At 43.1% G+C, this 14,781-nt stretch overlaps 1 protein-coding gene across 1 annotated transcript; it reads right to left on the minus strand.

Moving 5' to 3' along the window:
• Positions 1–23: 23 nt before the first annotated feature.
• Positions 24–14,118, minus strand: PCYOX1 (prenylcysteine oxidase 1). Its single transcript, XM_005893602.3, has 6 exons — positions 13,943–14,118; positions 12,638–12,844; positions 11,465–11,639; positions 4,506–4,717; positions 4,006–4,158; positions 24–3,283 (listed from the first exon to the last, which is right to left on the minus strand). The coding sequence occupies exons 1-6, from the start codon at positions 14,061–14,063 to the stop codon at positions 2,625–2,627; spliced, it is 1,527 nt and encodes a 508-aa protein (XP_005893664.1). The 5' UTR covers positions 14,064–14,118; the 3' UTR covers positions 24–2,624.
• Between the last annotated feature and the right edge of the window lie 663 nt (positions 14,119–14,781).

Raw genomic sequence — 14,781 nt, forward strand, 5'->3', positions numbered from 1 at the left:
GAACAGAAGTAAAACACAGGAAGTAATGATGTCTTTGTTTTATTTTGAACATAAGTGGGAAAAATTTTTGAATACAAGAGTAGAAATACAATTCCGGAGGAAAACATTCCAGTGCATTGTGGTTCTTTGTGGGGTAGAAGATGGTGATAATGCTGCCCATAATATACTCACCTAGTTTGTAAATTTTATGGTGCACAAACTCCAGTAAGAGAATATCACAAACGTGTCATAAACCTAACTTTAAAAAAAAAATCTATCAAGCAAATGCTTAAGTTTATTTTTGTGATCTGGTAGAAAGCCTACAAATCATGAATCACTTTAAAACTAGAGAGTGGGGTATACACAGTATGTAAGGTACTTGTAAACAAGTATGTAAAATGGTATTCCCTATTTATAGGAAATGTTTACAGAAAAAATATAGCTAGAGGGATCAAACTAGAGTTGATGTGAAGGCCATACATTTTTATTTTTCCATTCTCCTCTTTAAACCTTCCCTAACACTGCAACCACATAAAGTTGAATTTTAGAACTGGTAGAATTTCTAAGTGTGGCTCCTAACTGGCAGCATCACATAGGAACATAACAGAAATGCAGTCTTTCGTATGCTGCTCCACTCCTACTGCAACATTCTAGGGGTGAGGCCAGCCACGTTTTAACAAGCCTTCCAGTAACACGGGCGCAGGACTTGGCCTTCCTTCAGCCTGTGCATAATCTTTACCAGTCTCTTCTGTAAAAATTTCACTTGAGTAGCCTCCTGGAATAATGGGCCCTGACAGATCTGTCTTCCAGTTAAGTCTTTTTGAATTCTGTTAGTGGCATTAAAATTAATACGCTTACTATATGGATAACCTTTTTGCTCTTTAACAACTTCAGATGCCTTGTTGGAAAACAATCAGAGTTGGGTTTGATACAACAGCAATATTTAAAACTGGTGTTCTAAAAATATTTGCCATTGCAAAACAAGTCTGCAGATGTTAGAAATTATTCCACTAGAATTCACCCACTTTTAGCATATATACAACAGTGGTATACTCTACCTACTGTCTTTTTTAAAACCACAAAAGGAAAAAAGTAGGAATGCCTCTTAACATACTTGTTAAGAATAAAAATAGTAAAAAGCTAACTCTGACAAACTTAATTCCTGCCTCTACATCAAATATCTTGGCAATTTTATCAGCATATTTATATTCACAATTGTAGAGAATCAATTGCTTTAAGAATCAATGTTCTTTTTGCTAAAAGGAGCAAGTGCTATAATCTGGAGGAGTACTTTTTTAAAAAGACAATATATGTTAACTTGGTTGCAGTTCAGTTACTTTTAGAATTCACAAGTTTTTACTTGTTTTGTCCTTTCCAGTGACTATAAGAACACTCATGATCTTTGTACAGGTGGAGAACTGGGTCTCAAGTTTAGCTACATCCTGGAATCATTCAGGAAGCAGTCCTACAGGTGACTGCAATGTACAGCCGAACCACCGCCTCAGAACAAGATTTCAACAACCAATTTCTCAATCAAAATGCTACAGTACCTTCAGAAGCATTTAACAGTTTGAACACAAAGTGGATCTGATCAAGTGTGGGGTCTGAATATATTCTCGTGCCAGAGGCTCTACAGTCATCTAAGTTGCCTCTGCTGTGAGACTGTCAATGCTTCTTACTACCAAGACTACTAGAGTTCTCACAGAGAGAAATCCTTTGCAACATGGATTTGCTTTGATAATGGATTGAGTTTCTTGGGACTTTTAAGGCACTAAAAACCCTTTGAAAACATCATAAACCCCCACATCAGTGACTCTAAACCCCAGTTGTACGTTAGGAACTCTAAAAAGCTACAAAAAGCTCAGGTCCTATCCTTAGTCCATTAAACCAATCTCTGTTGTGGGGCTCTATCACCATTTTTCAAAGCTCCTCAGGTGAGGGTTTGATAATAGAAGACAAATTTAAGAAATTTCTTAAATCAATAGCCTATACTTGCTTTTCATTTTACTTGAGATTTTTGTGTGACATCTTTATACTACACTAAGACTTCTGAACTTCACTCCTAATGAAATAGAGACAGAAGCAATCAAAAGAACATTCTGAAAGTCAAGGCTTCAAGCATGGGCATATGTCCTTTGCAAAATTAAGTTACTAAAGCCAGGCATAAGATACCAGTTACCATGGTAATTTTACCTGAATGAAGATCACATCCAACCGTGAAGCGCAAATGAACTAGCCCTGAACTAAAAGGTAAGTCTTCCTCAAGGGCTCAGCTTAAAATGCTTTAAAGTTTCGTTCAAAATCCAGGGCCCCATCCCAGACCTATTAAATCAGAACCTCCAGAGGAGCTAGAGAATTCATATGTCTAACAAACTCCAGGTGATTCTTATGATCAGACAAGTTTGCGAAATGCTGCTGATGGATATTCAAGAAAGAGTTCAATTTTGAAGATGCAATAGTTTTACCTTCATGCTTAATTAGAACCTTGCGTTTCTCATGACTCACTGGAATTATTTTGTTAAATGATGATAATGGTGAAATATCTGATTCAAAATCATCTCTGTTCAGACTACGTTCTTTTTTTTTTTTTTTGCCAGTGATATTCCATTTGGAACCAGGAGAGGGATAAAGGAGAGAGTGGTGTTTCATAGTTCTGTTTTAAGTCTCTCATATAAGTCCTCTTGGTCAATCATGTGTGTGTTCCCATTCCAGCGGTGATAGGCGAGGAGAGCAGCATTGTAGCCTGCAATGGCACTCATTTCCATGGCACTTGCTGCAAACTCTATGCCGTTGAGGTAATAAAGTTGATCGTGGAGTATGATGGAGGGGCATTTCTCTGGAGGTGTATAATGAGGGTATGCAAGCCATGACTGCTTCACAGCATAATCGTAGGACACAAAGAGCTTTAAAATTTGTTCTTTAGTAAGTGCTGCTGCAGAAAAGATCTTCCAGACATGTGCTGTATCTGCTTTTGGCTGAGGATTATTGTCTTCTTCTACAGGGGACACAAGCCCAATGCTGTTAATGAATAAATCTGGATTATCAGTGGTTAAGACTGTACCAAGATGAAACTCATTTAAGGCTCTTGAGCTAAAGACAGTTGAATTCAACTCCCCTTTAATTAAAGTTGTCACTAAAGGTTCGTAGTGTTGATGGAATTCCTCAATTGGAGGATCGAAGTTGAGAAAATTTATATTGGACATTTTCCGATTCAATGGAGTGGCCACCAGGACAATGTCATAGAAGTCTGAATGGGTCTCAGATCCAGTTTGGTAGACCACTTCATACACCTTTGAGGGATTTCCTAGAGGAAATAAAAAAGCATTTTTTTAAAGTGTTTCTAACATACTATATTTTATACCTTCTAAAAATAATTCTATACCTTAATAGTTTCTCCATAATTCTAAGGACTTAAACAAGTTTTGGAGAAGGCAATGGCACCCCACTCCAGTACTTTTGCCTGGAAAATGCCATGGACGGAGGAGCCTGGTAGGCTGTAGTCCATGGGGTCGCTAGAGTTGGACATGACTGAGTGACTTCACTTTCACTTTTCACTTTCATGCATTGGAGAAGGAAATGGCAACCCACTCCAGTGTTCTTGCCTGGAGAATCCCAGGGACGGGAGAGCCTGGTGGGCTGCCATCTATGGGGTCGCACAGAGTCAGACACGACTGAAGTGACTCAGCAGCAGCAGCAAACAAGTTTTATCCCTTAAGATAACTGGCCCCTGCATTTGTATTACACTGAGGCCAGTTTTCTACTTGGAATGGAAATAAAACCTGTCAATAGGTACAAAATATGAAATGTTTACTTTTGAGGATGAAATTCTTTTTTTAAATCCAAAAAGTCATGCCACTGTACTTGAGCACATGTGTATCTATTTCCACATGACACACAACACCTAACCTCCAATTTAAAATTTCATCATTTGGAACTGAGTGAGAGACGGAGAAACAGGTTTTTCTCCCTGAGCAATTATTTTCTGCAGGGGAAATTAGAAACAATAAAATAGGAGTTCAAGCTTACCTGTCTGCTTGGTTCTTGTTTTCTCCTCTATGGACATTACTAAGCCTGACACAAGATTGCTTCTGGAAGCCTGAAGGAGCCTTGAGCAAACAAGTTTATTGCCACCTTTTACTGCCCAAAGGCCAGGATCAGTACCGGACATTGACACTGCCCCTGTCGGTGGCAGGACAAAACATATTAATTCTGACTCTGTAAGGGGCCCTCTACCCACTCTCCCTTCCCAAGTAGCTGCATCGGGCTCCAAATCTAGACATTGCCAAATGACCCTCAGAGCAAAGTTCCCCCCAGGTAAGGACCATTCAACTAATAAAAACCAAAGACTGTTCCCATAGAAGTGTTCATCTACACATGCACAATTTTGCCAACATTTTCATTGTGTCTGAGGTTTCACAAAGGAAGGTAGTCATCTCCAAATCATGGCCTAAAGTAAGGAGCCACCAAAGCATTAGGTAAACCACACTGTCAACTAATGTCTGTTAACTATTCAAGTCCTGACTTACCTACAAAGCCATTGATGTTTGTGGTTTGGCCATAATTTACCCTCATGACGGGAGTAATAATTTCATCAAGGAACTTCTCAGAGAAGCCTGCTTTCTGCAAGGTTTCAAGAAGTGACCGGTTAAATAATCCAAGATAGTCGTCCCCTCCTAGGGAATGCAGTAACTTTTCTACGCTACTGAAGGCATAGTCATGAGACTGGTAGCGGTAGATCCTTTTGAATAGAAGAGAAATGGCCATTAGACAGCAGATAGTGGGGAGGGTACACACAAAGAAGGAAAACAGCAGCCTAAGACTCCAAGTGGCTTTCCTGTTTCTTTCGGACGAGTCCCTACCGATCCTGTGAGATGCATCTTTCCCAGGTATCCCAAAGGCTCCTGGCCTCCATTTCCCTCTATCTCCTCTGGAGGAAGTCCACCGTCCTTTGAATTCACTCTTCTGCATGAATATGGTCACTGGGATCACCTTTCAGGAAGTGGGTATGTCTTGTTCTCATTCATCTTCCAGCACACTTAGACATGTCTAAAATTAAACTACCTTTCCATTAGGCTTGATCCTCTCCTCCTACCCCCAATTCCAACCAAAACAATGGGTTACTCCTAACATCCTACACATCATCCTCAGTTCATTTAGTTTTAAACATTTCATTTCTCCTTTCTGCTTCATCCACTTAAGAAGGGAAGCTTATCAACCTTCCTAACATCCTTCCTGTTATTTCTAATCTCCCTGATCTTAAGCGAAGCTTTATATTCAAACTGCTGCTGCTGCTGCTACTAAGTCACTTCAGTCGTGTCAGACTCTGTGCAACCCCATAGACGGCACCCCACCAGGCTCCCCCGTCCCTGGGATTCTCCAGGCAAGGACACTGGAGTGGGTTGCCATTTCCTTCTCCAATGCATGAAAGTGAAATCGCTCAGTCGTGTCTGACTAGTAGCTATCCCATGGACTGCAGCCTACTAGGCTCCTCCGTCCATGGGATTTGCCATGCAAGAGTACTGGAGTGGGGTGCCATTGCCTTCTCCATTTATATTCAAACTACTAACATGAATAACTGATTTATCTGCCTCTAGATTCTCTTTTTTATATAATTTTTTAATATTTGTTATGTGTTAGAATATGGAGCATCAGTTTGAGCCAGACACTGTTCTAGATGCTAAAGATACAGAGGTCAATACAACACAGAAAGAAAAATCGCTGCCATAACAGAGCTTTTGTTTTAGATAGGACAACAGGCAATAAAATAAACACAAGCATCTTACCAACAGTTTGTGCTAAATTGCTTCAGTTGTATCTGACTCTTGGGGATCCTATGGCCTGTAATCTTTCAGGCTCCTCTGTTGGTGGGATTCTCCAGGCAAGAGTAATGGAGTGGGTTGCTGTGCCCTACTCCAGGGGATCTTCCTGGCCCAGGGATTGAACCCATGTCTCTTAAATCTCCTGTACTGGCAGACAGGTTCTTTTATCAAGGAGGAAAGTAAACCAAAAGACTGGAAACACTTGGAGCTGGCAGAGAAGCAGAGAGATCCAGGAGAGCAGGAGGAGGCACAGACAGAAAAAAGTAGTGGAGGTGGGATGAAGGACTTCCAAAATGGAGTAAGAACCTTAGAAAAATCTGTCCCTACATAAAAGCAGTGAGAACACTGGCAAACACTGTCAACATCAACTTTTTTGGAACTCTGTAAATAAACCAAACATTTGCTAAAATCCCAGGAATATTTAGATGGCTGACTGTAAGAACAAATGAGTGCTGTGGTATTTGAACTATCCCTAAGCTCATTCCCATCTTGCTAGCAACAAGGTAGCCTTCAAAATCAGCAGCCTTGCAACCACAATATCTGTGAAACCAGCAAGCTGGCAGCCACAGAGGCAATAAGACATGTTTAGGGCATCCCCAAATTCCCATTGTCAGAGAAGTGCCACTATTTGCCTTGTCAGGACTTATTCTTTTTTGATTAAAATGTTTAAAGGATATACTCCATTTACAAAATTGGGAAAGGAGTTCATCAAGGCTGTAACCGTCACCCTGTTTATTTAACTTATATACACAGTACACCATGTGAAATGCTGGGCTGGATGAAGTTAAAGCTGGAATCAAGACTGCCAAGAGAAATATCAGTAACCTCAGATATGCAGAGGACACCACCTTAATGGCAGAAAGTGAAGAGGAACTAAAGAGCCTCTAGAGGAAGGTGAAAGAGAAGAGTGAAAAAGCTGGCCTAAAACTCAACATTCAAAAAACTAAGATCATGGCATCCAGTCCCATCACTTCATGGCAAATCGATGGGGAAACAATGGGAACAGTGACAGACTATTATTCTGGGCTCCAAAATCACTGCAGATGGTGACTGCAGCCATAAAACTACAACACGCTCACTCCTTGGAAGAAAAACTATGACAAACTTAGCATATTAAAAAGCAGAGACACCACTTTGCCGACAAAGGTCCACACAGTCAAAGCTATGGTTTTTCTGGTAGTCACGTACGGATGGGAGGGTTGGACCATAAGGAAGACTGAGTGCTGAAGAACTGATGCTTTCGAACTGTGGTGCTGGAGAAGACTCCTGAGAGTCCCTTGGACTGCAAGAAGATCAAACCAGTCAATCCTAAAGGAAATCAACCAGGAATGTTCATTGGAAGGATTGATGCTGAAGCTGAAGCTCAAATACTTTGGCCACCTGATGCGAAGAGCTGACTCAGTGGAAAAGACCCTGATGCTGGGAAGGACTGAAGGCAAGGGGAGAAGCAGACGACAGAGGATGAGATGGCTGGGTGGCATTGTTGACTCAATGGACATGAGTTTGAGCAAACTCCAGGAGATAGTGAAGGATGGGGAAGCCTAGCGTGCTGCAGTCCATGGGTTGCAAAGAGTTGGACATGACTGAGCAACTGGACAATTCCACGTACAATTACAAAATACTGGCTACATTCCCCATGTTGCACAATGCATCCTGCGGCCTATCTTACACCCAATACTTTATACTTTCTATGCCCCCACCCCAACATTGTCCTTCCCCCCTCACCACTGGTAACCACTAGTTTGTTCTCTGTATCTGTATTTGTTCTCTGCATCTGTATTTGTTCCCTGTATCTGTGAGTCTGCTTCTTTTTTGTTATAGCCACTAGTTTGCTGTGTCTTTTAGACTGTTTATGTGTGCGTGCTCAGTCGTGTCCAACTCTTTGAGACCCTATGGACTGTAACCCATCGGGCTCTCCTGTCCATGGGATTATTCCAGCAAGAATACTGGAATGGCAAGAATGGGTTGCCATTTCCTTCTCCAGGGAATCTTTCTGAACCAGGGAGCGAACCTGTGTCTCCTGCATAGGCAGGAGGACTCTTTACCACTGGGAAACCTTTTCTTTTTAGATTAGGGCTTGTCTTTTTTTACCTCACTCTATACAAACAGCCCATCCTGAGCACATCTGTCAAAAACTTTTGTTGCCTGAGTTTGTGATACCAAGTGGGGTAACAAGAGGCTTATCTGAAGATTTTAAAAAGAAATACTGGGGAATGAAAAACCCCAATTCATTTCTAGGGACTTAGAAGGCCATGCCCATGTACAAGACTGTCACATGCCCAGGAAAGACCTGAGAAGGCCCTCATCTGTCACCTTCGGCTGACCTTGAGGCTTTGAGCAAGCCAGAAGTAAAGGCTAGAGCTATAAACCACCTGCCAGAGCACTGCAAGCGATCCTCACACACACACACTTGAGTAGTCAAACATGACAAAGAATAGAATTAGTTCCAGAATTAGTTCCAGTCACTAACAAACAAACAGCAACAGTAACAAACCCTGGGGTGAGCGGATTTCTGACGTCCAGAGTTACTATTCAATATTATTTTAAATGTCCAGTTTACAACAAAAATCAACAGAAATCCTCCTTAAGAAAATCCAGACATTGGACCTGCTAGACAAAGACTTTAAATCAGCAACTATAAATACGCTCAAAGAAGTAAAGGAAGCCATATCTAAAGAACTAAAGCACGTATGAAAACAATATAGATTAGGGACTTCCCTGGTGGTCCAGTGGTTAATACTCTGTGTTCCCAATGTAGGGACACAGGTTCGATCCCTGGTTGGGGAACTAAGATCCTGCATGCCACACATCTTGGCCACAAACAAAGAAATGTAGATTAGAACAAACATAGACTGCTAATAAAGATAAATAAATAATAGAAAATAAAAACAAACCGTGGAGTTGAAAACAGTAGATAAAATTTAAAATGAAATGTAAGGGAATTCACTGTTCCTGACTCCTCTTTGGCAACCTCTGTGGCTCCTAATCCTGGTTTTTGTGACATAGGTGGTACTACAAGCATTTAACAACTGGATTGAGGGCAAGAGAAAAAGGGGCGACAGAGGATGAGATGGTTCAATGGCATCACTGACTCAACAGACATGAGTCTGAGCAAACTCTGGGTAATAGTGAAGGACAGGGAAGCCTGGCATGCAGCAGTTCATGGGGTTGCAAATAGTCGGAAATGATTTAGTGACTGAACAACAGCAGCATTAAACAGAAAGCAGACTGATTATAGCCCTGGAACTGAGTCAAGACTCCCTGCTGAGGGCAAGGAAAAAGATTCCTGGGGAAGAGAAAACATGCAGGCAGAAGCTATTTCATAAGACCAGCAGTATTTCACTATTTAGCAACTGGCACATGATGGCTCAATACTTGCCGTTTGTCCAACAGGGTATGATGGATGTGATAAAATTATCAAAATAAGATCTGCATGTTCTTATAGAAAGGAACAGAAATGCATGGCCCTTTAAACAACGTAACGGTCAGCACTCTATAATCAAGTATCAAAAATATATGGCGGGGCAGGGTTGCATAATTCCATGTTTTGGAATTGTTTTATAAATCAAAAATAGTATAATATTGAGGGAACTATATGCAATGTATGTGTATGTGCTTAGTCACTCAGTTGTGTCTGACTCCGTGTGACCCCATGGACTGTAGCCTGCCAGGCTCCTCTGTCCATGGGATTCTCCAGGCAAGAATACTAGAGCAGGTTGTCATTCCCTTCTCCAGGGGATCTTCCCAACCCAGGAAGATAGATTCTTTACTATCTAAGCCACCAGGAAACCCCACTATATGCAAAACCTTGTGATAAGTCATAATGGAAAAGAATATTAGAAAAGAATGTATATGTGTATTAATAAACCATTTCGTTGTACAGCAGAAATTAACACAACATTGTAAATCACTATACTTCAATAAAAAAAATTTTTTTTAATTCAGAGGATAACTGGTTTACAATGTTGGGTTGGTTTCTGCTGTACAACAACGTGAATCAGCTGTAAGTACATATACATATATCCCCTCCCTTTTGAACCTCCCTCTCACCCCCTTATCCCGCCCTTCACGTTTTAAAAAAATAGTATAGTCTATGTATCCCCTCCTTGGGCCTTTTTCACAGTTCTGTAACACAATAAATTCACTTCAAAAGTGATTTCTTAATTTCTCAAAAGGCAATTCTCTACATGTCAAGAAAACTGATTCACACAGGCGAGGCTGTATCTCAGGCCACGTGAACTTGATTTTCCTGTTGAGGATGTAGCAACATGCCACCTTTCTCTAAAAAGTGATTGGCTCTACACAAATTCTATACATTTTCCTAGTGAACTGCTTGTTTCTCTACTAGAACATATATTCTTTAAGGGCAGGGGTATGTTCTAGGGTCTACATCTTTAAGACCCAGAATACTGCCTGGCACAAACTAAGCACTCAACATTTGGTGAATGAATAAACGAATGAATGACTACGTTAGAACAACCTGCACTATAGCTGATCTTTCCAGTAACTGGAGAGATGTTCAAGGAATTGACCTCAGAATGATGCTTAAAAAGAAAGAAATCTCCAACTACTACAAGTTACAGAAACTATATTTATCCTATTCAACTCTTACAAGCTGCATTTCTCCGAGATCTAAAACTGTAAACCAGCATAAAAGTTAGCACATGCCAACAACCTAAAAAAAAAAAAGGTTATATCATACATGTATATGTACAGTTGAGTCCCTTCGCTGTCTACCTGAAACTATCACAACATTGTTAAACGGCTATACCCCAATACAAAATAAAAAGATTTTTTAAAAAATAAGCTATAGTTTTCAAAGTCAGAATGGTTTTCATTTTGTTTTAATATTCTCTTGGCTGAGCTGTAGAGCATGTGGCATCCTAGTTCCCCAACCGGGATCAAATGTGCGCCCCCAGCATTGGAAGTGTGGAGTCTTAACCACTAGTCCACCAGGGAAGGCTCTAGACTGGTTACTTTATGTTATTTTTCTTACTTACCAAAAGAATGCATATTCATACGTAAAGGACTTTTTGAAAATACAGAAAAACAGAAGGAAAATAGGCACCTATATTCTCACTATGCAGGACAGTGTGGGAATACAATACCTTAATTTAAATTCTTGGGGCACAGAACTGATATGCTATTTCAGGCTGCTAGCTCACTGAAACATCATGTCACAGTTAAATAAAGCTCATTTAAGTTTTCTACAAGCTCTTGTATATATCACCTTATCCATCTACACACAACACTAAAACAGTTCAGAGATTAAGAGGGAGGACTCTGGAGCCAGATTGCCTGGGTAAGAATTCCAGCTCCACCAGGTACTAGGCAGGTGGACTTGCATACCTAAAACCTCTCTATGCCTCCACCTTCCAGTATCCTACAAGAAGCAGCTAGTAACGGTATCTACCTCAGAGAGCTGTCCTAAGACTTCAAAGAGTTAGTATTAAATAAGCTTTTACAAAATATGTTTTCAGAAGCAAAAATAAATGACCCTTTCACGTTCCAAGTGGATAAAGGCCCTGCATATCATATACAAAACATTTTTCCTAACGACCTTACAAATAGGCTTTGTGGTTAGGTAGAGCACTGTTCCCAAAAACTGTAATTCCTACAGATTATTTAATAAAAGGTCTTAGGTTAAATGGAAGAGAAAAAATTACCTCATAAACTTGTCTAATATATCCTCTACCCACATGTGCATTCGGAGGGATTGAAATCCATAGTGCCAAATTAGTTTAATCATGTTAATTATAAACCAGCTGCTCTCCTCATATACCAGAGTCTCTCCATTATACACCCCCACTAGGCCACTAGGGCTCTGAACAGCAGAGAGACCTGCAAAAACAAAGAAAGGGTAACTAAGTCAATGGTTTCTGTACTGATCAAATGAGAGAAGGTAATCTGAAGCTATGGGGGACATTCTGAAATAAGTGAATCTGGGCTTCCCCCAGTTCTCAGGAGACATGTTAACAGAGCTCTATCTTTAGAACAGTGTGTGATACTCTAGACATCACACTGTCCAAAAGCAGATTCCCTTAAAGATGAGTTGGATGATCATTGCAGCTGTATCAAAATTAGAAACTGGCTATATTTAGTCTCAAAAGACTAAAAAAGGCAAAAGAAAAAGCCAAAGGACAGCTGAATTCATCTTAAAATCAGCATAAATTGCTCCTGGCACACACTTGCCCTTGTGGAGCGAAGAGGCCCTGGAAGCATCCACAGGAAATGTGGAAAGCAGCTAAGGAAAACAGGATTTCCATTCCTGTGCAAATCCTATTCTAGGTAACTCAACACTTCTCATAACTGGAAGGAGGCCAAAATTACACAATATTCCCCAAGGAGGGAGCCTACAGAGGCCCCCCCAGGCATTCCCCACAACCTGTCCAATACCTCTCCTGGTAGCAAAGCAGTCAGATGTCCCAAGTTCCAGGCACACGTTTGCCCCTACAGCTGTGAGTGACCTTAAGTCAGACACCTCAACTCTCTGAGCCTCATTTCCCCAGCTATAAAATGGGCATGCTAGGTTTTGCTAACTCAAACCACTCTTTGATTCTTTAACACAAACCCAGAATATATAAGAATCAACAACAGCAACCATCCCCAACCCACGCCCCATGGCTGTAATTCCAGATAACTGAAGATATACTGTAGTGTCCCATTACAGCAGAGCAGCTCCTAAGGCAGTGCCAATTGCTAGTAGGAAAGTAAGGAAAGCAGTTTTACCAGCTTCACTGTAAAAGACAATTAATAAGGCAGAAAAGTTTCAGTTCCCTATCTGATAACAATATCCATGCACTTTGAAGTCTGCTTTGCTCTCAGACCAAATTACATACCCAGATCCTTGACAAAACGCTTCATGTGCAGATTTAAAGGATGGATGATAGAACCTCCTGACTCAAATTCTTGCCCCTGCACATTCAAGGTGGCCAGACGGCCTCCCACCTTTCCTTTTTCGAACACGTCAATCTTCACATCTTTCCCAAATTTCTGCCGCAGATAATAGGCTGCTGAAGTGCCACCAATTCCAGCTCCAATAACCGCTACGGTGGGGAAAAAAAGGAACAGGGTTTTTTCTCTTACCAGCTTCGCATGTTTGTTTTTGAACCGCCGTAAATCAACAACCGACATTACCTAAAGCAGTTATCGACAATTTAGGGAAGCCTGGGGAGGGGGAGGCAAGGGACAGTTGCAGTGAAGACAGAAGCAACTCTAAATCTGGACAGACACTGCCCCCAGACAACAGTAGTAGTAGATTGTTACATTTTTTTCCCCACAGCCAGATGCCCCAGGCTCTCACAGTTCTTTGCGGAGGCACCAAGCGGCCCGCACACGCTCCTTTGTGCCCAATGCATGGGAACAGAGGAGGTGGGGCCTTTCCAGCACGCATTTTAAATAAAGTGGCCGCCATTTTTGCCTAGATTTGTTCTCTCGTTAATGTAAATAGCTTAATGATCCCAAAGAAAATGGGTTAAAAAGGAATAAAAATAAACAACAAAAAAGCAAAACAAAATAAACAGGGAGCAAACCACCAAAACCAATCAAACTAAAAGAGTGACTGTTTCCGCTGGGTAGTCGTCCTAGGTAAAGTACTTGCTCTGCAAGCCAGCCGACTTCAACAAAGCAGACGGCGGAGGGGTACACCCCCAGCCCATCACGGGAAGCACACGCGGTCAGCGCGGTCAGCCTGTTCGCGCTGCTCGGCGTGCTGTGCCCGCATGCGCCTCTCATCTGCAAAGCGGAATCGGCCAGTCGCTCCCTGAGCAGCCAGAGGACCGGCCTCTGAACAAGTGCAGCAAGGGAAGGCCGAGGGAGGGGCCTTTGCTTCCTTGGAGCCCCAGACCCCCGAGACAGGGGCTGCAGGGACGCCGGGCGCCCGCCTGCGGACTGGTCTGGGTCAACCCCACCTCCACTGCCCATTTCTCAAGTGGGCATGTCTCCACGCCCGAGAAAGGGCGTTCCCTGGGGCACTGAAAGCGGTTCGGAGGCGCGAACTGGGAAGAGCACCACATTCGCAGCGGGCTGGTTCCGCGCGACTCAGCGGGCGCCAGGGGCGCCCGGCCTGCAGCAGCTGGTAGTGACCTCCCGGCGCAGGGCGCGCTCTCGCCAACCCCGCAGCGCGCCGCCTCTTCCTCGCCTACCGATCTTCTCCGGCGGGGCCCGCGGCTCGGCTCTCCCAGGGTACCACCAGCTGCACAGCAGCAACAGCCCCAGCCCCAGCCGCAGAATCGAGCACGCGAGCCCAGGAGCTGCAGGGTCCATGGCTCTCCAAGCGCTGCGGTCGGACTGGAGCGCCAGGATGCCACCCGCATTTGAGTCTGCGCTCTCCGCCCGCCCCGCCCCCTGGCTGGCCTCACCCCTCAAAGCCCCGCCCAGGTCCGCTCCCACCCTACCCCCACTCCTCAGCGCAGGCCCCTGACACCCCAGGGCCACACTTCCCTCTTGGATTTCCCAACCGGGTGGTCTGGGTACTCCAAGCCGGCCCTACCCCACCCCCCGCAACTCACCCTGCTTCAGGGAGATACCAAAGGCCCCAGGGGAGGCTCACCCCAGCTTTTAATTTCTTCAGCTGTGCCCTCTTCTGTCCCTACAATCGCTCTCGCTCAAACAATGGTCACAGCTAATCACTGCCAAAAACAGACCAGGGGTGCAAGAAATACTTTACCGAGTGATTACTAGGTTCGGAACTGCTGGATATGGGATGAATGCGTAAATGGCACTGACAGTGACAGTGACAGTCGCTCAGTCGCGTCCGACTCTTTGCGACCGCATGGGCTGTAGCCTGCCAGGCTCCTCTGTCCATGGGATTCTGCAGGCAAGAATACTGGAGTTGGTTGCCATTCCCTTCTCCAGGGGATCTTAAAAGGAAAAGCGGGGGAGCCCAGGGATAGGATAGTTCAAAGTGAAATCCTATCCCTGGCTCCCCCGTTTTTCCTTTTAAGATCCCCTGGAGAAGGGAATGGCGTTGGAGAAGGCAATG

The sequence above is a fragment of the Bos mutus genome, chromosome 11, assembly GCF_027580195.1.
Source record: "Bos mutus isolate GX-2022 chromosome 11, NWIPB_WYAK_1.1, whole genome shotgun sequence".
NCBI lineage: Eukaryota > Metazoa > Chordata > Mammalia > Artiodactyla > Bovidae > Bos > Bos mutus.